The sequence below is a fragment of the Leptinotarsa decemlineata genome, unplaced genomic scaffold (genome assembly GCF_025532065.1).
Source record: "Leptinotarsa decemlineata unplaced genomic scaffold, Ldec_3_MD MMD2_tig00026358_RagTag_RagTag, whole genome shotgun sequence".
Lineage (NCBI taxonomy): Eukaryota > Metazoa > Arthropoda > Insecta > Coleoptera > Chrysomelidae > Leptinotarsa > Leptinotarsa decemlineata.
Window position 1 is genome coordinate 7920909 of NW_027412703.1, and position 26941 is coordinate 7947849.

General features: G+C 35.4%; 1 protein-coding gene across 1 annotated transcript in view; it reads right to left on the reverse strand.

The window, feature by feature from the left end:
* Positions 1 to 5064: 5064 nt before the first annotated feature.
* LOC111511700 (UPF0764 protein C16orf89 homolog) overlaps positions 5065 to 26941 on the reverse strand; it is a 47208-nt gene continuing 25331 nt past the window's right edge. The window contains exons 3-5 of the mRNA XM_023167736.2: positions 20553 to 20832; positions 15575 to 15735; positions 5065 to 5375 (exon numbers count right to left, since the gene is read on the reverse strand). Coding sequence (XP_023023504.2) covers positions 5134 to 5375; positions 15575 to 15735; positions 20553 to 20832 — 683 coding nt within the window. The 3' untranslated portion in view covers positions 5065 to 5133. The remainder of the gene's footprint in view (positions 5376 to 15574; positions 15736 to 20552; positions 20833 to 26941) is intronic.

Genomic DNA, 26941 nt, shown 5'->3' on the forward strand with positions numbered 1-26941 from the left:
ATATAAATTGATTTGAAATCTATAAAAAAATAAATAAAAAGTTCAACCGAAGATAACAATTTTATTGAACAAAAAAAATGAAATTACAAAGAAATAACAGACAAGTAACAACAAAAAAAATAAAAAAATGGTATAATAATAAAAGCTGAAAATTAAAAAATATTAACAAACAATGAAAAATAGGAATTAAAAGATTTCAAACCAAGTTGCGTCACGACGTTTCGATTGTTAGTATCCACAATCGTCTTCGGGTGATAACTGGACTTATTCGACGACAGTCGACAGCCATCTTGGTTTCGGACAGGTTGGAGCCTGGCTCCCTTACACGTTGGACTGTTGTTTGTCAGAAGAACAAACGGGTCATGACTGATGGTGAGTGTTGATGGTATGGCGGCATTAGTGTCATCAGACATACGGTGTACCACTACCTGGATGGGGTGGGATGGATGAAAAAATTATTCATCTTTTAACGGAAGACATAGGGGCCTCATTCGACAGAGTGTCGGGACCTTCTATATCGGGAGTGGTCGTCTACAGTATAATCCATAGCTTCCCTGACTGAAGGATTTTCAATCAAAAACTCGCTGATTTCTCGACTGAATGGACTGCCAAATGGAAGGTAGCTGCAAATCTCTGCGGATGGCTTCATTCCGCACGAACCAAGGAGCATTCACAATCATCCTCATCAACTTATTTTGCAATATCTCCAGAGTGGAGATATTATACGTAGCGGCTTGTCCCCAGACGCCTGAAGCATACATGATGACAGGCTTGAACATCGTGTTGTAGATGGTAATTTTGTTTTTGAGGCTCATTTTGGATTTCCTGTTGATCAGAGGGTACAGACTAACTATCCGACCCTCGATCTTTGTTTTGACGCGCATGACGTGCGGGTTCCAAGTGAGCTTACGGTCTATTAGAAGACCGAGGTACTTTACCCGCGCGTGCCAGTCAATCTTCCTTCCAGAGATTCTCACTTTTCTGGCCGAAGAAGATTTCAATCTTCCTATGGTTATCGCCTGAGTCTAGGCACTCCAGAGAGGATCTCTCTGTTGTCAGACAGAGAGCTTTCTACTCTAACCTGAAATGTTCTGTCTTTCAGGAAAGACCCAATCCACCGGATCAGGCCCCGAGGCAGGTCGAACGTGATTAATTTGTGCAGAAGATCTTCGTACCATACACAATCGAAGGCCTTCGAAATGTCTAACAATACGATATGCACTCTTTTATTAGTATTCAACTCATGGATGGTGTTTTCGACCAACCTCAGAGCCTGTAACTCAATGGAGTGTTCCCTCCTGAAGCCAAATTGTTCGTCAGGCAGAATATTTCAGTCCTCAACGTCTTCGTTGAGCCTTTGAAAAACAAACTCTTTCAGCCAGCTTAGCCGCCGACGAGAGCAGACTGATCGGGCGATAGTTCTGCGGGAAGAGGAGGTTCTGACCCTGTTTTGGGATCATGACGACTATCGCATGCTTCCACTTCTTGGGGAAGTATCTGAGGGTCAACGAGCTGTTGATGATATACAGCAGGTTTTCAACGCAGTTTTCCGGAAGCCTCTTCAACAACTTGTTGGTTATTGAATCGAACCCCGGAGCTTTCTTGGCCTTTGCGGCCCTGATGTTACCCTTCAGCTCCTCCACAGAAGCCAAGCGGATGTTATCATCGTCATCTTTCCTGAGGATACGGTGAATATTGCGATCGATGTCGTCAACGTTAAGTTGAAACTGACGTTCCATCATGTCAGCAAAGGCCAACACTTTGTCGGCGGGGGAGTAGCACACTCCGCGCTCTCCGTGAATAGGTGAGGGAGCAGTCTTCTTCCCTTGAGTCTTCGTGTGACTCGCCAAAGCTCGTCACTACCAGGTTCAAAGGATTCCAAGAGCTCCTCCCACCTTTCGTTTCAGTGATCAATGATGGCCTGCTTGACTTGGTTGGCCATCCTACTTGTCGCAATTTTATCTCCTGAGAAGAGGGTTCGATGGTAGAGCCTTCTCAGGCGGTTTTTTTTTCGTATCATGGCTTTGATACGAGGGGAAAACCCATTGTAGCTCCTCTGCGGACACTCCTCCCAGGAGGTGGCCGCTCGAAACGCATCATTCACAGAAAGCTCGAAATGCTCAACTGCCGCGTCGAGTTCGTCAGGAGAGCAAAGTGCCTCAGGAGGGGCGCTTATCTCTCCGAGCTGGGTTAATCCCAATTCGTCTTAGATCTCATGCGGTAATCAGGAGAAGGGAGATCATCGCCCAATACCAGGATTACTGGATTGTCATCGGAGTCCAGTTCCGACAGAATGTAAATTTCGCTAGGTAGAGAGACGTTTCTGAGAAGCGCGATGTCTAGTACGTCAGGCCTAGTCTGCCCGCGATAGTACATAGGCTCGTCTGGTCCCAACAGCAGATATTCATGCCTGTCAACATGCGCATGGAGCGCTTGGCCGTTTCGATTTGTGGCTTGGTCGTTTTTCTCTTGATTAGATGGGCTTTATAAAGAAGAAGTAGATTTAAAATCAATGAAAGGCCGATGTTCAGCCGAGGCTGTTTTACAACTCAACCTAGGGGATAGCATGTATTTCACTAGTTCGGACTTCCATTGTCTACTATATAAAATGATTTGAAATCCCTGAAACAAGTAAAAAAGAATAATTAAAAAAGAATAGTTGAAAATAACAATTATATTAAGCAACAATAAACCTGAAATGAAATGATAGTGAAATAACCTACAAGTAAAAATATAATAATTGAATAAATAAAAAATTAAAGGAATGCAAAAAGAAAATAATAAAAAAATAAATAAAAACGGTCATCTCTCACGGTCATCTCTCTCGTCATCTCTCTCGTTGAAAATAACAATTATATTAAGCAACAATAAACCTGAAATGAAATGATAGTGAAATAACCTACAAGTAAAAATATAATAATTGAATAAATAAAAAATTAAAGGAATGCAAAAAGAAAATAATAAAAAAAATAAATAAAAACGGTCATCTCTCACGGTCATCTCTCACGGAATCAGTGAAGCGGAAAATGGAAAGTAGAGAAAGTGAAAGTATTTCAACGACCTATAAAATAGTCATCTCTCGGAGGAATCAGTCCAGTCATCACCCGAAGACGATTGTAGATACCAACAATCGAAACGTCGTGAACTAACGTGACTTGGAATCTCTACACTTTTTTATTTATTTTTTTATTATTTTCTTTTTGCATTTCTTTAATTTTTTATTTATTCAATTATTATATTTTTACTTGTAGGTTATTTCACTATCATTTCATTTCAGGTTTATTGTTGCTTAATATAATTGTTATTTTCAACTATTCTTTTTTTATTATTCTTTTTTACTTGTTTCAGGGATTTCAAATCATTTTATATATACGAAACATTGTCAATCACCTTCAAACAAACGTGGGATAGCATGTATTATATAGAAATATAAAAATAATTACCTAGTATCCATTAATAAAAGGGTAGTTCCCGAATCTTTGTGAAACTAAGAAAAAAACAAAGGTTATAAATTTCAAAGTAAATATTAAAAATCTATTTAGCTTGAATACTTGAAATTTTATATGGAGCGATGAGACTAATTTTTCAAATTGTGGGAAGTATAATAGAAAAAATGTTTATTATTGGAGTAAACATCCATGTTCATTCCGACAATCCGCAAAGACGGTTTAATATTAATGTTTGGTGTGGTCTATTCAGAGACAGAATTATCGGTCCATTTTTCTACCATGGTACTTTGATTGAACCCCGTTACATTAATTTAATAAACAGGGTGTTGGAAGAGTATTTCGATGATCTTGATCTGGAGGCTCGTTAGATGATCTATTTTCAGCAGCAGATGAATAAATTGAGTGGCGTAAAAATAATGTTGCGAGACTATTTTGGAAATAGATGGATTGCTACAAATGGTCCTGTTAAGTGGCCTCCTCGTTCACCAGACATAACACCTCTAGTTTTTATTTTTGGAGATAAAACATAATAATGTAGATGAAAAATTAAATTGAAACTATAATTAACAGAATTGATATCCGAATCGTGTTGAAAGCAACACGTAGTGTCAAGAGAAGGGCCCAAATATGTGTTTAGCAAAGAGGCGGTGTTATTGAATATTTTATAGCTCTTTATTCGCCAAAACAAAAAAAATTTTTTGTACTAGTGTAATGAATGAATATTTTCACATAATTCGCTCATTTTCAACTTCAGGAAGAAGGGTGATATGAGCTTTGTTGATGAGGATGTTATTACGAATCGAACTGTATAATGATATATAGGGTCTTTCGCTTGAAAAAATATCATTTTATGAAATATTTTTGAAACACCACTGTATTTTTTTTTGTTTTCGGCATCGAGAAGGCCATCAAAAAGGCTACTAGTTTTCCCATTTACCCGAATTCGTAGCACCAATAATAACAGAGTTGGTAATGATGCCGATACAGATTTTGAACCTTGACTTGTCGGAAAAAGTTTATAAAAATGTTCACTTCATAACATACTTTATAACACCATTTTTTTTTCCTGAAACAAAGATAAAAATGAAATAAAAACAACAATAAAAATTAATTGGCGCTCCGGGGCGACTTCATTGATTCCAGTAGCGCATTTGCTTTTTCAGCTGCAGAAAAACCCGGAAAAACCTGCAGCACCACATCATCTGAAGATCTTGATCTAACAATGTCCTCTCTCTTATAAAACAAAATTTAGGATGTCTCTAGAGGCTCCAATAAATTCAATACATCACCAGCACACTTCGTGACACGACTATCGTCAAACTTAAACCAGTCCGTTTCTTCTTTGACCAAAGCGTAATAATGACCAAATTCAACGCCAGAACCACAGTGAACAATGACTGCATGAATATTATAACAGTGGTCTGCTAGGTTGAAATGTTCATCTATTTCGAACCTTCCAAAGAGTTTCTTGCTTTCGTTAGAGGTTGAGTCTTGTTTGAGAATCATCAGTGTTATTATTAGATTGACTGGAGCCTCAGTTATACTTGATTAGCAATTCAGTTGAAGTGAAAACATACAGTTATTACCATCAATTAATAAGTGTATCGATAATAAGAACAGGTTGTGATGCATTCACACATTGACTTTATTATTCATTTGTGGTGATGATTTGAAAATATTCACTTCAAAGAATGAATATTTCTTTCACAATAAAATTATAATACAACGATAAAGCAGCCATTCCCAATCCTGTTGTGTGATCAGCACATCCATCCTCGAAAACATTTATATTTCTTTTAATCTTCGATTTTCTCTTATCCGTTAAGAATGCGGCAAAACAACCAGAATTTCTTTGTGAATCTAAGATGTAGTAGAGCCACTTAGTTTGGAAAAATTCAGTGTATCCCTCGTAACCACATACGACAACTGAAACAATATTAAGGGTAATATAATCATTATACTTTGAAACTGCACTACCTACTATAATTAGCAGCAATAGGAATTATTCATTATTCCCAAAAAATATATATTATGAACTGATCGAATGGTTGGGAATATTCTGTATTCTGAGTATTCAATGAATTACAAATTGTTTCGATTAAAGATCTCAGTTTCAAAACTTCACTGGTCAACTAAAAGAGTTGCAATATTTACTGATGATCCGTAACAAACTGAATAATTGAAACGTATAAAACACTGATCTGCCTATTGAAATCTGTCAATAAAATTGAAATTATTGCAAATGCTAAAGATAGGTGACTTGAGATACAAATTGGTTCTGGCCAGTCGGATGTAAAAAGTTTTTGTACTTCTAGTTCTAAAATGAGGCACACAGAAAGTTATAAAAGAGAACACCTCCATAGCATCCACATTGTTGTGCAGTAATTTATACAGAAAAATCATTCCAGCAAGTTTTCTGCGTAATTCAAGACTCAATATTGAATGTTATGGTAAGAGATTTATGTGGAATACCTCTATCAGGATAGATACCATATGATTTGAAATAAATAAACTTCAGGAAACGACGTTGAACTTTTTCAATTAATGTATGCAATTGTAGAATGGAGACCATAGAATAGAGCCATATTCTAATTTTGACCTTGCGTAGGCTTCATAAAGAGTAAATAAAGCAGATATGTTTGAAACAGATCTACAATTGCGAACTATGAAGCCATCAACTCTCAATGCTTCACTTTATGGATCTAATGTGGTTGGAAAAAGACAAATTTTGATCACAATATGCACCAAGACCTTTAATTGAGTTCTCTCTCTCTCTAGATTCTCTTGGCTTTAATTGAGTTACTTCGTGACAGTGAAATGTTATCTAATCGATAATTGTACTCGATGACTGACATTTTCCTACTATAAGACACTACTTAACATTTGAATGCATTGAGGTATAGTTTGTCAACTTCACATCAAGTCTTTATATTTTCTAACTGTCGTTGCAATGTATTACAGTCTTCGATAGTTTCGACAGGTAAATATATTTTCAAATCATCTTCGTCTGAGATATTCCAGATGAAGGATTGTAATAAAAAGAATCATAGCCGTTAAAAGACATAAACTGTTCGCGTTGAAGTGAGTAGGATTTAATGAAAAGTACTGCTGAAATATGTAAACCAAATTGGTGGAGTTTTTGTAGAAGGATCATGTGATCAAGTCGATCAATTGCTTTGGGAAAATCAGTATATATCACATCAACCGAATATCAGATGGATCTCCAGACATGAAAATGGGACAAACTCGTGCATAATTCAGGAAAATTAATATTTTCAACTACAAGATTGGAAAGTGTCAGGAAGGGATAGACCAATACACCGATGCAATCTTTTACCAAAAAGGTTAGTATCTTATCAGAACCAGAAGTGAACTTATAGTTCACTTCTTATAGTGAACTGGTCCTGATAAGAACAATAGTTTACATGGTGCAATCAAGATTTCCTGTTCGCTGATGTTTTCAAAGTTTATATATATATATATATATATATATATATATATATATATATATATATATATATATATATAATCTTGAACCCTTTTACCCTAAGGGTGTCGGGTTATCATTTTATTGTTGCTTTATGAACTTTTTCCATTCCTTTCTATCTCTAGTCAGTGTCTTTACTTCGTTCCATTGTTTATTTCTTCCTTGTGGAATCTTTCCTATCATGTCGTTCCAGGTTTTTTCAGGTCTTCCTCTTCTTCTCTTGTTTTGTGTTTTCGCTTCATAGATTTGTTTCACAGGTCTATTGTTTGGCATTCTCTGTATGTGTCCCCACCTTCATAATTGTTTTTGTTCTATAAATGAGATAATGTCTTCTATGTCTAGTTCTTCTCTCATTCGTGTGTTTCTTATCTTATCTCTCCTTGTCACTCCTAAAATTCTCCTCAGGTATTACATTTCTGTTGCTTGTATTCTACTCTTGATTTTTTTTGTTAATATCCCAGATTCACATCCATATGTTGATAGTGGCCTATATATTGTTTTGAATATTTGTAGTTTTGTCTGTCTTGAAATTTCTCTTTTATTGATGGAGTTCTTATTCATTGTATAGTACAATTTTATGGTTTTCTCGATTATATTGTTAATTTCTGCTTCTTGTCTTCCTTTTTCGTCTATTGTTATGCCTAGATATTTGAAATCTTTTACTTGTTCTATTTTTTTATCATATATCATTATATTTATTTCTTTCCTCCTATGGTCATCACCTTAGTTTTATCTTTATTCATTCTCTTCAGTGTTTCATTCCATATTTTTATATCATGTTGTAATCGTTTTTCATTTTCAGCTATCAGTATTATGTCATCGGCAAATGCTCCCTTGCTATTTCTATCACCTTCCTTGATGATGTCGTCCATGAAAATGTTAAAAAGCATTGGGCTCAATGATCCACCTTGTCTCAAACCCTCTTTTGTTTTGAAACCTTCTGATTTCATGTTGTTCTTGATAACATAATTTATATTATTTCTATATATGTTTTTAATCATATTTATGGTTTTTTCATCGATAATTCTATTTTTCAGACTCTCCCATAATTCTGTTCTTGGTACCTTGTCGAAAGCTTTTTCTAGGTCTATGAATGCCGAATATATATTTTGGTTTTCTGATCTTCTCTTTTCTATTATTTGTTTTATTGTGAAGATGTGGTCTTGTGTGCTGGTTCCGGGCCTGAACCCACTTTGTGGTTCTGAAAGTTGTGACTCTATTTTATTCCTGAGTTTGTTGTTAATTATTCTTTCTATTATTTTTGTTATGGTATTCAGTAGCGTAATCCCTCTATAATTGTTGCAATTTTTGTAGTCTCATTTTTTATGTATCGGTGTTATTAGAGCTGTTCCCCATTTCTCTAATATAGTTTCTTTTTTCCATGCCTTATTGATTATTTCTAGTAAGCTCTTTCTTCCAGTTTCTCCTAAGTTTTTCATCATTTCTGATGTTATTTTGTCCTCTCCTGGTGCTTTCCCATTCTTCAATGTTTTAATTACTTCATCTAATTCTTCCATTTCTATCAATGGTTCGCTTTCGTTTAACTGGTTCTTTCCTGTTGTTTTTATTGCTCCTTCTTCATTTACTTGTCCTAGTAGTGTCTGGAAATATTCTTTCCATCTCTTCATTATATCTATTTCGTTTGTAATTATTTCACCTTTTGAATTCTTGATTTGTATGTCTTTCACGGTTTATATTGTTATAAAAAAATTTAATTTGATAGGCATGGATGCAAAGCATTTTCATCAGCTGCAGAGTGTGAATATGTACTGTAAAAAAATGTGCAAAACTATTTACAACGTCATCTGGAGAATCAATAGTGAAGTCATCATATTTCATCCTACCTGGAATACGGGAGGTTCAATTATTGGAATATACGTATAACCACAATGATTGAGGAATAGATACTACAGATTCTTGTATAGAATTTAAATACATATCATACGCAGCTTTGATTTGGTTTTTTATTACAAATCTTATAATAATAATAATAATCTTTATTCATCCTTTAAGATCATACACATGATATAGGACAAGTCATAAAATGTATATAGACAGACATATATAAGTACACATATATACATATACATACAATGAACATATAACTATATTACTTTATGCATATCGTCCATACAAACAAGCAAACAACAAATAAAAAAAAAACTAGGAATTAGCAAAATATTCACTAATGTCATAAAAGCAGGACTCCACTAAATATTTATTCAAACTTGTTTTGAATTTATTAATATTTTTTTCGTTTTTGATATAACTTGGAAGATGATTGAAAAATCGTATTCCATTATATTTAGGACTGCTTTCGTAAAGTGATGTACGTAGCATAGTCATGAGAGTCAGAATTTTTTGAGAAGCTCTTGATGTTGAGTTTAACATATGTTACAGTTTTATAAATGTAAATCGATGGTACTGTCAGTAATTTAAACTTTTTAAAATTATTCCTAGACGTCATTCGGAAATCTAAGCCAAAGATTAGACGAATTAGTCTTTTTTGACTGATGAAAACTCTGCGAGCGTTGGCCGTACTTTCCCATAGGACAATATTATAAGAAATATGTGAATATGAGAGAGCATAGTACACATTTATTAATTGCTCTATCTCTTGAATTCATAATTGTACTGCATATTAACAGTTTTCTTGTACTTCTCGCGTAGTTTAGCTTTCTTTTTGATATTGCAAATACTCTCGGGTGTATACCATTTGGGATATTTATGTTTGAAAACTTTGAAAATAAGAACATGTGAATCAATAATATTATATAAGACATCATAGAAATCACTAACAGCTAAATTTACATCATCACAATTCCAAAAACAAGACCAGTTCGTCGAAACTAGCCCATCATATAATGCAGGATAATCGGCTCGTTTAAAATTATAATTTTTTTGGTTTTGGTTATCATTTGAGTTGAAACTAGTTTCGTTAATCAAAAAATTATTAAAATCAATAATTAGAGCTGGATGATGATCCATATCTTCAGGAACCATTGGAGCTCTGTCTCTTGTCACCTCACATTTACTATTGAAGCAATAAGATCGAATTCCTCCTGACTCACAGTATGAATACAAAGCTTCACATTTTGAACGAATTCCGCGAATATTTTGAAATTAGCATGGGTACTGTTGGGCAGTTCTAATTTTTGCAACAAATAAAGGAATATTTTTATATCTTATAATCAGGTTTGATTCGCCACCCTGTATACGGTCATTTAGTTTGTCACGAGTTTTCTTATGCAATTCATGTTGCTGTGGGGTTTTATCCAAGGATATTCTGTTTAATTTTTGAATCTAGAATTGGTTTTTCATTTGCGAGACTAATTTTGACAGGCCGTTTTTTTGCAGAATCAAAACAGCCCAGTCGAATAGGTCTTAGTTCGGATATGTCAATGTTGAGTTGAACGATTGTAATGATCTCCGACACTTCAGCTCCGTCACTGTTTCTGTCATTCTCTTCTTGTTCATTTTGATCATGATCAGAAACATTTGACTGATATTGCGTTTGGTTCACAAAAACAAAGAAGACTACTATTTCTCCAAATAATTTCAGGACATAAGAACGAAATGAGGATGATTGACTCTAATGCACTGATGTTTCATCAATAGAGTAAACAAAACCAATCATTTTACTAATGGTGGAAGGAATGTTATTTCTATGAAACCGTAGAATGGGATCAAGTTCGGTGGGATGGCAATTCCATTTATATAGTGTGACACACTTGAGATGAAGATACTCCTGTATTTTAGTCATTTTTGAAAGCTGATATTCGATTTTTGGTACCAGCCGAGCCTACTCCGAGTGACAGTATCAATCCCAGCCTACTGCGTTCCTGCGAAAAGGGCAAATTCTTGATAGTTTGCTTCGCGTTGATGAAACCGAAATAAGTTATTTAAAAGTTCTTTTCAAACCAAGTTTGACCATACATACCCAATTTCAACGCAAAATTCGAATTTTGAAATAGTTTTGGAAATTCTCATATTCAAGTCCGATTTTCAATCAATGATTCCAAATAAGAAACTACGAAAATAATAAATTCGTCATAATGTAGGAAGAAGGCTTCGAAAAATTCGCCACCATACAGACCGTTTCTTTTATAATGCGGTAACATTGCTATATTCTAAACCGTAACAGATACAAAGACGATTGAATGGAAAACTGTCATCGGGAACAATACAATGGTTGAAGAAAATTTACGGAGGCTCTCTGCTGTTTTTCATTTTTTTTTTCGAATGAAATTGTTAATTCGGAAAATATAAAAAAATGGAAAAATGTTATCGTATTCGAAGTACCATGACGATGTTATAATAAATATTCGATAAAACGTTTCGTGTCAACATGGCCACCATCAACATTTTTTTAAATCACAATTCAAGGGTATATCACATTTGATATTTTTATAGCATTTTATTTGAAATAATCACCATCATCAGTGAAAACAATCAAACAGAGAGACAATTTATTTTATCATGAACTTTTGGGAAAAATTAAACCAATACCGAAAATCAAAGCTACATGGCAATATACATTTAATGCTCTAATTGACGACCTCTTTTTTGAATGCACATAAGTTATCGGTCCAGACAATTTCTGTGGCAATTTTCTAGCATAATAGGTGTAATACTAGTACATGCATCTCTTATTTTTTGTTTGAGATGGTCGATATCTGTACTTGGTATGGAAAAAACTTTATCCTTTATGTATCTCCAGGCAAAAAAATATAAAGGAGTAAGATCTGGGGATCGAGCTGGCCAGTTGATTGGTCGATTGTTTCCAATCCGTTTTTTTTGGGAATATTGCATCTAAATGTTTCCTTACTGTTGCTGCATCATGCATTATGGGAAGAAGTGCCATCCTGTTGGAAATATTGTATTTCATGGCGGATATTCAGTGGCAATTCATCTGAGTAGCCATCGAATTCATTAAATAGAAAATGAAAATACATTTCAATATTCAAATGATTATCGTAAAAGAAAGGGCCAAGGATGTTTGTTCCCACAATTCCTAACCAACCATTTATTCCGAACCTTTCATGTTTAGGTATTTCAATACATAAATTTAATTGATTCTGACTATTTCATCATTTCTGTATCTTGAAAAATGAGAAATAATACTTTTATATTTTTTTACCACTTTTATTTGTAACTAAGAAATTTGTGACTCGTAACATTTAATAAGGGAACAATTGCGGTTTTTTTCAGAAAAAAACAATTCGAAAGTAGCATTCAGAACACATTTCAGGTTATATAATTTCCTATTTAATGCCAAAGATGAAGTGAACAAGTTGAAAAAATCTAGAGTTTTCAAGCTTAAGTGTCCGGAGTGTAATAGTGTTCATGTGGGATATTGTTGCCGAAATTTCTGAAAACGGTATGGCGAACATGAAAGGTCCTTCATACTAGGTAAAAATGATTCGACGTTTTCAAACCAATCTTTGGAATGTAACCACAAGTTCCCTAATCTAAACGATACGGACATTTTGCACTATGTTAGCAAGGGTTGGACACTCAATTATTTGGAATCCTGCTAAATGATCGAATGGATCTAGTTTACTCATCGGTTTTCAAATAAACGTATCCACATTGTCACAAGTAAACAAAATTCAAGTACTCAATCGAGTTAAGTACCGTGGTGTTCACAATTCTTTTTAATCTATTGTATTGGTTGACAAATGCCCTCATAGTACGAAACTGCGGTAACGTTATTAACAAATAAAAGTAGTGAAAAAACAGAAAGTATTTTTTTCTCATTTTTCATGATGATTCTTACTTGGATTCGTTAATTGAAAATCGGACTTGTATATGAAAATTATAAAAAATTCGAATTTCAAATTTTGGGTTGGAATTCTATGCCTGTACTACAATTCAAATGTACATTTTCATAAATGACAAAAATACAGGGGTGTCTTCATTCTATTCGTGTCACACTGTATAGAGTAACTTTTCGGAAATTGATTTCTTCCTTTCTTTCTTTGAAAGATCCACACATTTTTTTGCATCAAGATGGGGGAATAGAAAGCCATAACCTTTCTTTCCCAAAAATTGATCTCACTTCTCATAATATTATTCAGATTTGATACTGAAGAGCTGATAAGGGAAGTGTTTCACGGCAAAACATCCGATGTCTAGCAGTGAGGATGACTTCCATGTAAGTGAAATTTCACATCTTTCATCAATTATATTGTGTATACATCCTGTGAATGATATCTGATTCGATCCCATACGAATGTTTGGAATGAAAATGGAATAAAGAAAAGTGTTTTTCGTATGATTCAGCAACCATATGAGAGTATTTGTTTCGAAAGTATTTTTCTTTCGTGTAATTCAATTTTATATGAAAGTAGCTACTTCGAAAGGGCTTTTTCTTCTAGTTCGTGACTAAAAGTTACTCCTTTGCATGATCTATACATTCTTGTGTGGAGTTGCTTTATTTAAATCGTTTGCTTCCTTCCTTTCTTTGGAAAATTACTACTATTTTTTTTTGTATCAAAACCTTTCTTTCGCGTATATATTGTTATACAAAGTGTCTTCAGCTATAGTTTCTACGTCTTCGAGGTCTGAAAAGCAATGAAACCAAAAATTATTTCCCATATGGATTCTTAAAGGCAAATGAAAATATTTGAACGGTCTCTTTCAAGGCCCAGTAATTTCCAAAAAGATTTTCAGCTCTCCTACATCCGACAACATTGTGCAGCCGACCACTCAATTGTCCTTATTATGACTTCTCTTGGAAGAATTCGTTTCTACGTCGGCTCAGGTCGCAACGAGAAACCCACTAGCCGGCATATTTGACCTACCCGCGGTGCACTCAGCTCAGCTAGCTGATAGGGTTTTTTCTTCCTGGATACGAATCTTGCTTTTCATTGCGGCTTCAACACAAGAAATGCAGAAATTCCCGGATCATGGAGAACTGGGTTTCCACCAGGTCCTGGAGGAACTCGCAGGTTTAGGACCCTCTGGAGAACTAGCACTCGCCGTCTCTCTGGCGAAACGGCGGCAATCAGTCTCAGGACTAAAGGTCCACAGCACAGCTGGGTACTAAATCGGAAGGGTGCTTCGAAAGTGAACCGTGTCAAGTGCTGTCTTAAGGTTTGTTCTGGTTCTAACAGGTTTGTTCTGGTTCTACGAAATTCAGGTTCTAGGACGTCAGGATCATGCGAAGTTGATATTGGTTTATTGAGGATAAGTTCGGATTGATGAATCCTCTGTTCTGGTTTCGACCAGAACCATAACAAACCTAACATCCGAAGCTGTTTGGAAACTGCGCAAGACATGATGCTTACAAAAAAAATCTCAAACAGTCCGAAATAGAAACGGACACTTGGTTGAACCAGAAGCATTTTGAGGAGACCACTGTACCACCTATCGTATATATGAAGAGATGATGACGAGAAGATACTGTTGTACATTTCCATTTTGTTATGTAGCGTATACTTGCAGTCATTTCAAATGTTATCCTCAATCATCAATTATTTCAATCAAATAAAAAAAACATACTAGAAAATAGTCCAAACAAATTTCCACATGAATGCGCATGAGCAACGGGAACAGTTCTCAACAGTTCAGCCTCAAGAGCAAGAACGATTCGGGACGGTTCAAGACAGTTTAGGATCATTTCGCAGTCGAAACCAGAACAGAGGATTCATAAATCCGAACTTATCCTCAATAAACCAGAACGCTCTATACCAACTGCGCATGATCTCGACATCCTAGAACCTGAAATTTGTAGAATCAGAACAAACCTAAGAAAAAATTTTCTAGTCAGTCAGTCGTTGCTGGGTCTTTGGGATATAATTTCCGTTCTCGCACTCAGACGAAACGTTTTGTACTACCAGTTCCATTCGACCGCCGCCTACCAACCCGAATTTGTTATCTCAAAACTTTGCTCCAATTCAGCATCCTCCCAAACGCTAGTTGCACACACACCGATTTTGGACGGCCGACTTTGTACCGGTCGTTAAATTCCAATAGTGAACCACATGTGAGAACGGGACCTGGCACACACGCCGACCGGTGATCGTCGCCGGTAAAATACCGGTGAGCAGCCGTGCACTGCCACTGTATCGCTGGCAGTACCAGGAAATAGTGGCGTACATGACTAAATACACTCTTGCATACTCACCGGTTTTTTACCGACCATTCCAGTCTCGAATGCTCGGTGAAATTGTAGTTACTACGCATTAACTTCGTTTTGGTAGTGCGTGCTAATTACGACAACAAAGCAACTGATTGTTTGATCGATAAAAATCCGCTGAGTGTGCAAGCACCCGTTACCAATAAAATATCGGCCGGTTTTATACTGACCGTCCAAAATCGGTGTGTGTGCAACTAGCGTAACTTTAACAGTTAACGTGATTCTTATGTGATTCTATCACATCTCACTCATCTAGTATTTGTATATTTTATTAATGCCAGTGCTCTGAAAATTTCGAAAAATAAATTGACAAGAGTGTTACTCTTCCAAAAATCAATTAATTTTTTGTTCATGGAAACTATCGGTTTTTGGTATGAAAAACTCTATACCAAATAAAAACTATGCGGCATACGTTTTTTTACCTGTTGAATACTGTCTATATATTCTGTATCTATATATTTCTACATCTGAAAACTAAATTGAAATGTTACTCACTTTCCTCTAAAAATAAATCGAAAGTTTCATCCAGCTCCTTGAAATAATCACCATTGTAAATCTCTGCATAAATCAAAGAACAGAGAAGTTTTGTTTCTTGGTCATATACTTCTTTATTGATTATACATTTTCTTGCTTTGGCGAGTTGTAACAAAAGTAACCTGAAATAAATTTATCCACGCTCAGATTTTGATATCATCCCACAATCACTACGTAGTATAAAACAAATCGCTTTCCGCTGTCTGATTCCTATGTATGCTTAGATATTTAAAACTACCCAACGAATTTTGATGCGGGTTTTCAATATATACAGAGTGATTCAAAAGAAAGATTTATTTGTAAATAACATGCACTGATAATTTCAGAGGTTTCTAATGTGATGTTGTAAAAAAATAACATTTTTTGCGCTAACATTGCGAACGCTGGCTGTACCCTACGAGATAGATCAAAAATGTACTACAGTATTGTACACCTTGAAAAAGTCTACAAAAAGTCCGCGATGGTATATGTCTATCTCTCAAGGATAATCCAAAATAATCTTTTTTTGTCCTCAAGAAAAAATGGCTTACTTACGAAGCGATATCAGGCAATACAGCATTAATCCTTATCCAATTAATTATCCTGAAAACTGTGCATTTTTCTGGAACATAGTTCTGGATACCCTGATCAATCATCTCAACAATAATGGATTCTACACAATTGCATATGCAGATGACATAGTTATCTTGCAGTCTGTTCACAAAAATTTGTGAACAGACTGTGCGATAGAGCGCAGGGTGGGCTCAAATTAATAGAAACATGGTGTAAGGAACACTCACTGTCGATCAATCCCAAGAAGACTGAGATGGTCCTTTTCACCAGGAAAAGAAGTTTATCGGGCTTAAAGCCTCCCGAAAATTTCAAAAGCAAACTTTTCTGAAGAGGTGAAATACCTTGGTACTACCCTGGACAGGGTAGTACCAAGGGTATTACGATTACGCACGGCTGGTGTAAACCTCGAACTAGGAATGGGTCAATTGAGGCTGATCCTATGGCGATAAACGCTCACTGCGCAACCTCTGCTGCAGGCATCCAGTGATGCAATTGAACCCAGGTTTGTGTTTAATGATTAGATTAGATGAGTTTAGATTTTTTGTTTGAAAGGTGATTGACAATGTTTCATGATGAATTTCACTAGTTCGGACTTCCATTGTCTAATATATAAAATGTTTTGAAATCCCAGAGACACCTAAAAGAAAAGAATTAAAAATGAATAGCTGAAAATAAAAATTATATCAAGCAAAAACCTGAAATGAAATAACAGTGAAAAAATACAAGTAAAGAAGAAATGAAAAGAGGAAAATAAAAATACAAAGGTAAAATATTCCAAGCCACGTTAGTTCACGACGTTTCGATTGTTAGTATCTACAATCGTCTTCGGGTGGTAACTGGACTGATTCCTCCGAGAGATGACTATGTATGGGTCGTTCGAGTACTTTCACTTATCCCCGCTTTCCATTTTCCGCTTCACTGGTTCAGTGGGAGATGACCGTTTGGCGGAAGTTGGCCATTTTTCGCTTGATGATGGGTTTCCATACGTTGCGTATCTCTACTCTAGCTTGGCTGAATACGTTGTTGGACAACATGTATGCGGCTTCCTTGAATTCTCTCCTAAACCAATGTTCGTCTCTGTGTATGATCTCAGCTTGGGACCACTCGATGTTGTGTTGATGGGTCCAAATATGGTCTGCTGTCTTTTAGCCAAAGTCTTTTCTACCATCGCTTTGGAGTAGCCATTCCGTTGAAGATCATTTTTGATGATGTCTAGTTCCTTCTCGAGACCTTCCTTCGTATTACAGAGCCCGAAAGCACGGTCAACTAGAGTCTTAATGATTCCTCTTTTAGTCGATCGATGGTGGTTGGATTCGTGGTTCAGATACTGTCCCGTGTGAGTGGGTTTTCGTTATACAGATGTTTCCAACTCAGTGTAGGTCCTCTTCACCAAAACTTCTAAGAATGGCAATTCGTTGTGAATTCCCTTCTCCATTGTGAAAGTGATGGAAGGTATCACGCTGTTGATGTGTTTCAGAAAGGCGTCTAGTTCAGTATTCCCATGGTTCCATATTATGAAGGTGTCGTCAACTTATCTCAACCAGACTCGAGGTGCCTTGTGGGCTTCTTCAATGGCCAGAGGTTCAAGCCACTCCATATATATGTTGGCTATGACTGGTGAAAGTACCGATCCCATTGGCAGTCCTTAAGTTGGAAATAACAGTTTCGTACACAGCATCCTGATAATTCCATAATTACTTCTATAGTTAGATTCGTTCTCTCTTTCAGGTTCCCGTCTTCGGATAGCTTTCTCTGTATGATTTGGAGTGCTTCTTCGACCGGAACGTTGGGGTTAAGGCTTTCCACATCGAAACTAATTAGTTGATCTTTCTGTGTGACTTCAATTGACCCTAATAGGTCGACAAAGTGCCTTGAATTCTTCACAAAGGACGATGTTTTTCCTTGTCATGGTTGTATTATGGGAAGTAAAAATCTAGATAAGTTTTGAGTAGCCGAATCTCTGGAGCTGATGATCGGTCTGAGCGGAACGTCTTTCTTGTGGATTTTGGGTAGTACATACAAGTGAGAGGACTTACTGTGGTGAGGTGACTTTTTTTTTGCTCAATATAATTTTTATTTTCAGCTTATCATTTTTAATTCTCCTCTTTCAGGTGTCTCAGGGATTTCAAATCATTTTATATATTAGACAATGGAAGTCCGAACTAGTGAAATTCATTAGATTTTATGTTGGTCAAGTTATTATACTTTAGTGCTATGACAAGTCAATAATGTATAAAATGAATGTTAATTGAAATTACCGAAAAGAAGTAGGTAGTACATAAAAATTGTATATGATACAAGAACAAAATGAAGTAAATAAATATATAAATGTGAAAATAATAATATGGAAATGAAGATACAGATATATAGATACATAGAGACAGTACCTACATTGACGATAGTCACTCTGTAAAGCAGAAGTCAGACGCATCATAGTAAGCATTCTCTGAGAGATGTTTTTTCAGTTTCCGTTTGAAATCAGCGAGGGTTGCATTTTTCATTGACTGGGGCAGTGAGTTGTACAATGATATGTATGAGTTACATCTCCTTGTTATTTCTAGTCTTTGGTTTGGTGCTCTAATATTATCCTTGTTCCTAATATTATACGAATGGTTGTTACCGTTTGTAGTAAACATTTGTAAATTTTCTTGAATGTGTATCAAATTGCAGTAAATTACACATGATGGCAAAGTTGATATATTGAACTTAATAAACCAATTCTTGCAGCTCTCCATTTGACCTATTTCAGCTAAAGCTCTGATTGCTCTTTTTTGAATTTCAAATATTCTCGAGATATGAACAGTTGTGCCCCAGTTTATCAATCCATAAATTAAGGAACTATGAAACATTGCATGATAAGCGGTATAGGCAGCTTCATAACAGACTTTATCTTTTATCTGCCTGATTGCATAGACCTTCCATGATAAATTTTTTGCTAGTGTGTCAATATGAACCCTACAAAATACAAATGAAACAGAACACTGAGTCAGATGCTACAAATGCAATACTCAAATATACAGACGGCTCAAAAGCCAAAGAAGGCTCAGGATGTGGAGTGTACTCCAGATCACTAAGGCTAATTCAGTGGGGAATGGGAAAAAATACCAGCGTGGTCCAACCAGAACTGGCTGGTATCTGAATCGCCACAAAAAAAAATTACCAGAAAAGGAATTTCAGGCAAAAACATAACAATCTGTACAGATAACAGACAAGCCCTATTAGTCTTGAATAGACAACGTGTTACCTCAGGGCTAGTACTAGAGTGCCACCAAGATTTAGCCAAAGCCTCGGTAGATAATAACATTATCCTGAGGTGGGTTGAAGGGCACGACAGGAGTAAAAGTAATCGCATTGCCGACTCTTTAGCCAAGGAAGCGGCTGGACTAAGAATTTTAGGACCCAGTGGCACCTACGGCCTGATGACTTCGACAATTGCGGAACTAGCCAAACGTCACACCCATGCTCAATCCCTAAAGAGATGGGATGAAATCAAAGGATTCAATCTTGCCAGGATCACCCTGGGCGACCGTGGGAAGCTGGCGCCAAAGAAAAATCTGGCGATGACCAGGAAAAATATACGCTCAACAGTAGGATTTCTGACTGGCCATTGTCAACTAAGGAAACACCTCCAAACTAAAAATACATATTAAAATGTTTGTCCATTTTTGAGTCTACTTTTAACTGTAATATCTCAGTAAATATTCATTAAATTCAATCGAAATAAGGCCATTTGAATCAGTACACTTTTGCCAACTTAACACAAGTTGATTGATAACATCAACATGAATATTGTGTACCCGAGATTATATGAAGTCGACGAAGTCTGTTATTCCCAGGTTCCACTAAATCAACTGCAGGGAGATTCCATGACTAGCTGGAATTATATTTGTTTGGTCATTCACACTGTTCTGAAGAGACCATCCCGGTACTGATGATGGGGCAAACACCTCGAACCCGGTCTATCGGTTGGTCAAATCGACCAAACGAAATTAATTTCTGCTTTTCATAATGGAAAATAACTTGCGACGAATCTTCCAAGTCGAAGACGTTGCATAGGTGCCTGATGGTTTTACTTCAACTATCTGCGCGGCATTAGCTGGGTTAGTTGTTGTTTTTCCATTGGGTATCTGCCACACGTACCTACAAATCGTAGGTCTGCATGAGAAGAAAGGGGCAACCTTGAGCAAGTCATAATGCACCTCTCTGGAATATTATTTTTCCATACATGTTAGTTTTTTAGATTCACGGAACTGGAAAATCCAATTTTTCTCATTTCAGTGATATTATCGATTTTTTCTCATATGTCTTGTACTAACAAATTATCTACCCTAATCTCTTTTAAACTTTCATTAGGTATTATAATAAAATACATTAGATAAGTACTTACTTATGAGTCAATATGTAACCAGAAGAAAATCGATCCATCTCATAATATGTCTTCCAACAATCTCCTCTAATCGAACACATTCTTGGCATTATTTTTGAAGTCCAGTTAGCTATGTCTTGCAGACAAAAATTCGAGTTTGGGAGCTGACTGTTTCTATCGCCGAATCGATGAACATTGTCCAATATTCCATAATTTGGAATTTTTGAAAAGGAATATAAATCATTATACTTGTAGACTAAATCTTTCATCCATATATCAACATTTAGGAGTGTTGGAACCACTGAAACATATATATTGCTGTAGATTTGATGAATAAAATGTAAACAATGGTTTACGATTGAAATCAGCTCTTGAAGCTCCAATGTAGGTAATACAAAATAGAGGAATTTCAGAATTGTTATCGATTTTTTTATTTTTCATTATTAAGCCGATAATAAGTATTTTTCCGCATAGACTAGAGTACTTTATTTGACCATTTTACATACAGTTGTACATTAATGGCAAGTCACAAATACAGATATCCTTGATCAGAGATAAAATTCATCTACTATGAAATACAGCGTGACTCACGGTCGATGTAGGTTGCCACTTCTATCAAATAGTCCTAGCAATTATATTTTTTTTTAATGGAACACCCCGTATATTAATACATTTTTGGAATCGCTCTTGTATTTCTATACTTTTTTGTTGATAATGTCCTATACCTATCTCTATCTGTTTTCGAGATAAAAAATAAATTGTGCCAAATATGGTCCAAAACATAGCCTTAATTGAAATTAAGTGCATCAGTACTCTCAATTCATGAAAAGTTGCTATTTTGATGATAGTTTGGACAAACTCGACATATTCAAATAACACCAAGAAATCTACTCCATATCATACAGGGCGTGCTAAAATCACTATTATTTCCATTGTGCATAAAAGTAGTCGAAAGTTCATCTTTTCAATTGAAACCCCCTGTATATTACTCGATAAATTGAAAGATGGTAAAAAATGCTTCAAGATGATATACATGTCCCTATACCTGAATCGTCAAGTTTTCTTAATAAAGCTGTTTTTGTGGAAAAATAGTAATTCACGTTTTACCTACAAGTGTTGAAAGTGGCATTTTATTTTGTGAATGGGGATTCAACCAAATGTATCCTGAATTAACACCAATGAACTAGAGGAAGTTTGAAAGATCACAAAATAATTTCCTTAACTATGGCTCCATGGAAAAAAGCGCCTTCAACATTACCAAAACCTGTTACTTCAAATGAGGACAATACTGTTAACGTTTTGGCATATTTTTATGCATATCCAGAAGCTTCCATTTGCAATGCAGAAAAAGATTTAGTTGTATCACATGCTTCAGTACAACGAATTTCGAAAAATCACGGAATGCATCCGTATAAATTTACCAAAGTTTAAGCTCTAAAAGCAGAAGAGTTCGAACGTAGAATGCATATTTGTGAATCCCTTTTGATTCATACACAGGAAGATCGGGAATTTTTGTCAAAAATAATTTGGAGCGACGAATCAAAATTTACGAGCGATGGTATTTTCAATAGAAGGAATAAACATTTTTGGGCTGATCATAATCCTCATGTTACAAAAGAAATGGGTTTTCAAGAAAAATTTGACCTGAATGTTTTCTGTATTCTGAAGAACAATATAATTAGCTTTTTTATTTATGAAGACACACTGACTGCAGAGAGATATCTCCAAATATTAAGGACGACTGTAATCAATTTTCTTGAAAATTTGCCTTTAGAGGAATATAGGAATTCGTGGTTTCAACTGGACTCATTCCACCCAGGAAGTTTCCAGGAAACTTGACGAACTCTTCGACGATCGTTAATTTAGGCGTTTAGGGCCGTGGGATTGGCCACCGAGATTACCCGATCTCATGCCACTTGACTTTTTTTATGGGGTGTTTTGAAAGAAAGGGTTTACAGTACCCCAGTGCCTACCAAAGAAGAATTGTGACGGCGAATGGTGCGGAGTATTGAAGATCTGGATCCCGAGGAAGTTGAAGAAGCAACCACAAGTCGCGTACAAAAAAACGTTTTGAAGTGTTTAGAATGTAATGGACAACATTTTCAGCATTTATTGTGAAAATGTGATATTTTGTTTACAATTTTGTTATTTTGAATCATCCTATTCTGTTATTGTCTGTACTTTCTCATGTTTTAGCCCACAAAATCTTACTTTTTACCTAGAAATGACTGATTTTTGGTACAGTTGTTCCCTGGAAACTTTGAGCCATAGTCAAGGAAATTATTTTGTAACCTTACATACTTTCTCTCCTTCATTGGTGTTAATTCAGGATACATTTGGTTGAATTTTTTACACGTTCTGACAATGATTTGATCACTTTATTCATGTGTATAATAAATAATTTCATAAGAACTTCGTTTGAATAATCGATATTTGCATTCATTTTGGAAGATGATTCGAAACACCGTCGATAACTCTTTGTAAATTACTTATAAAAGTAACCGAACTGCTATAAGCTTGATAATTCCACCGCTACCTAAATCCAAATTCTAAAAAAAATAATGTTTCTAGAAGAAGGGACTGTATTGAGAAAACTTGACGATTTAGGTATAGGGACATGATATATCATCTTGAAGCATTTTTCACCATCTTTCAATTTACCGAGTAATATACAGGGGGTTTTATTTGAAAAAATGAACTTTTGACTACTTTTATGCACAATGGAAATAATAGTAATTTTGGCACGCCCTGTATGATATGGAGTCGATTTCTTGGTGTTATTTGGATATTTCGAGTTTGTCCAAACTATCATCAAAATATCAACTTTTCATAAATTGAGAGTACTGATGTACTTAATTTCAATTAAGGCTATGTTTTGGACCATATTTAGCACAATTTATTTTTTATCTCGAAAACAGATAGAGATAGGTATAGGACATTATTGACAAAAAAGTATCAAAATACCAAATTGATTCCAAAAATGTATTAATATATGGGGTGTTCCACTCAAAAAAATAAAGTTGTTAGGACTTTTTGATGGAAGTGGCAACGCCGCAATACTGAAAATATTTTAGATCGATAGAACAGGTAAGGAAATGTGAGAGGTGAAATTTTCAGAAAAATCATGTTTTGCGTTTTCCAGAAATGTCTAACCTACCATCGACCGTGAGTCACGCTGTATAAGTAAAAAATATAAGTATAAATAAAATCATAAATATAAAATATTTGAAATATATCTCTGAAATTAAAAGATAGGTTGATTTAATAAGGCCTTTCGTGAGTTGACGATCCAGCCACTTCATAGACATACAGTGTTGGAAGTGGTATAATGCCGAGTTGAATAAAAAGAGGACGACAATGATCTTTGTAACCTGCTTCAGCTAAAATTATTGTGGATTTTTTCTGGCACCTTGACACATTTATCGAGTTACTTGAATGACCCCAAATGAATGAATGAAATGAATGAATGAATGAATGAATGAATGAATGAATGAATGAATGAATGAATGAAAGTTTATTGACTACCTTACATTACATAATGTTTGTAGTAAGTCCAAATAATATCTAAAAAGAGTACAACACATAGAGAAACAAAATAAGAAGTATTTTACAATAGCTACTACTAGCTATTGTAAAATGTCGCAGTGGCGAGTGCATTCCATAGAAATACACTAGCGATGTCGAAAATGCTCCATGAAATCACTGACAGAATAAAAACAATTAGTTAGTAAAAATTCTTTTAAGCGCTTCTTGAATTTATTGTTTGATAGGATTTTGTATTCCTGCGGTAACAGGTTGTGAAGATTATAATTTAGAGAGTTTTTCTGTGATTTGGTTAAGTGAAAACGATCAGTACGAATATTGCCTGTAGCTCTGGTAATGAGAATACCATAAGGAATAACTGAGTGAAATAATTGTCATTAAGGTGGCCACATCGTTCAGTCGCCTCAAAACGAACAAACCAGTGAAAAGTTTGCTGAACATAGCTTTGATATGATCAGACCAGCTCAATTTATGATCAATAGTGAATCCTAAAAACTTTAAGATTGGGAAATATTGCGATTGGAAGATAGGATTATATTTTGAGTTTAATCTTTATTGGAGGTTAGTTTGTTAGCATCAAACCAATTGTAAGCTAATGTTTTGCTATATTCCATCATTAGCTGTAAGCTAGTTGAGTCTTTACTAGAGCACATTGAAGTTGTATCATCTGTAAACAAGATACATCCTGCTGGTTTCATGAGACGGCACAGGCCATTGATGTAGATCAATAAAAATAGTGGACCTAAAACGGATCCCTGAGAAACACAATGCTTCATTTCTTTGAGGTCTGACTTTACGTTGTTCACTTCAACAAATTGGCACCGATTTGTTGGACGAGCTTGAGAGCTATGCCCCGGACACCATAGTAGCTCATTTGTCAATCAAAATACTATGCGATACACAATCAAATGCCTTAGTCAGGTCATATAATGTCAAAGAAGAGTGCTTTCCCTGATCAAGACCTTCGACCTTTCCTGATCAAGTGATCGACAGTAGTTTGAAAGCCGCTTGGGTAGTTGACCTATTTCTTCGAAAACCATACTGTGATTTGTTGAAGTAGAACCGTTTTTCAAAATAGGAATAAAAACGATTTTTCAAAATTGTCTCAATTATTTTCCCAAATATAAATATTATGCTAATTGGGCGATAATTATGCGCTGAAGATCTAGAACCTTTTTTGAATAAGGTTATTACTCTTGAAATTTTAAAACGTCTGGAAATATTCCAGTTGAAAAGATTTCGTTTATCAGTAATGTAAGTGGAGCTGCGATTATATCAGCCACCGATTTAATCATTTGGCTATTTAGGTCGTGTGTATCGCGACAGTTGCTGTTTTTAAGAGACTTTATCGTATCAACTACTTCTTGAAGACACACAGGGTCCAGAAAAAAAGACTCTCATGGCGAGGAAAAGTTTTTGTAGTTATTTATTTCATCGATCGAGAGATCGGTAAGAGCTTTAATAGTATTATCAGCTATACTGCAGAAAAAGTCATTCCAGCGTTGTGCTGATAGCTGTACTGGTTTAATTGCATTAATAGGGTTCCATTCACTGTTTATTATATTCCAGCAAGCTCTGGAAATATTAGTGGAACTCAATATAAATTTTTCATTTACTTCATTTTTTCGTTTTTTCAACTAGATCTTATAATCTTCATAGCCCTGAATGCAGTCGTATAGTATGAATTTCGTGACATATCTGCTGTGACTTTTGCTGCTTCAAGATTATTTCTCATGTCCTTTAGTGTATCATCGAACCATGGTAGTTTCAGGTTATTTTTTGAAATTTTATGTTTCTTCAGGGGAATGATAGTATGATTGAATTTTCAAAAATATTTATAGAGTTTTCTGAGAACCGTGTCACACCAAGTTAGTCGATATCCAGATAACTAAAATTTACCGCTAGTAGATGATTTCTGAAATCTGTAAGTGCTTTTTTTAACACAAAAGGTGTCAATTCTCTCTGTATTAATTTCTGGAAACTCGTTGGTCATTGCAAATTGCCCTTTGTGATCAGATACACAGGGGTCAAGAACACCAGTGTCATATGAATTTTCAGGTAGAATGGTAATTATATTATCTATGCATGTGGATGATTGTGCAGTGACTCGTGTGAAACTATTGATAATTATTTTGAGACCATAAGAATCTAGTGAGCATTTAAGTTGGAAATGTGAAATTCTGTTAGACAAAAAATCAATATTAAAATCACCCAGTAATAATATTTTTATGTTGCTTTCCAGTAACTGTGACAGAAGAGCATCTAGGTTTGATAAAATGACATTGACGTCCCCTGTACATGATCTGTAGACACAAATGGTTTTCATATTGATTGTTTTAATAAAAATGCCACAGAATTCAGAGTCGAGTTCAACACTGTAAGAATTCAAGTCTAATATTTTTGAATTCTATTTATTTTTACAATAGATGGCAACTCCAGCATGTTTCATATTTTTTCTGCAGAAGTAAGCAGCTAAAAATTGAGTGGGTGAATTCAAATTTTTCATGTTTTTTTCTGTAAGCCAATGTTCTGACAAACAAACAATATCATATTCAGAATCATCTAAAAATACACGTAACTTCTCGACTTCATTGGATAGACACTGTATATTTATATGAAATAGACTTTTGTGTCAGTTGATAGTGTTAAGTTTTTTAACATCGGACTCACCAACTGACCCTGAGTTGATGGTGCAGTCCTCTTCACCTCATAACGCAACACCAGTGCTTTGCTAGGCCAAACTTCAGGTCTCCATGCTTTTTAAAAGTTTTCCTGATTGATCGTAATTTTCATTGATGAATAGAGTTCAGGGAACTTAGATGGGTGATTCGTGCACACTACCTCGGGAAAGTGTTTTCCAGCGTTTT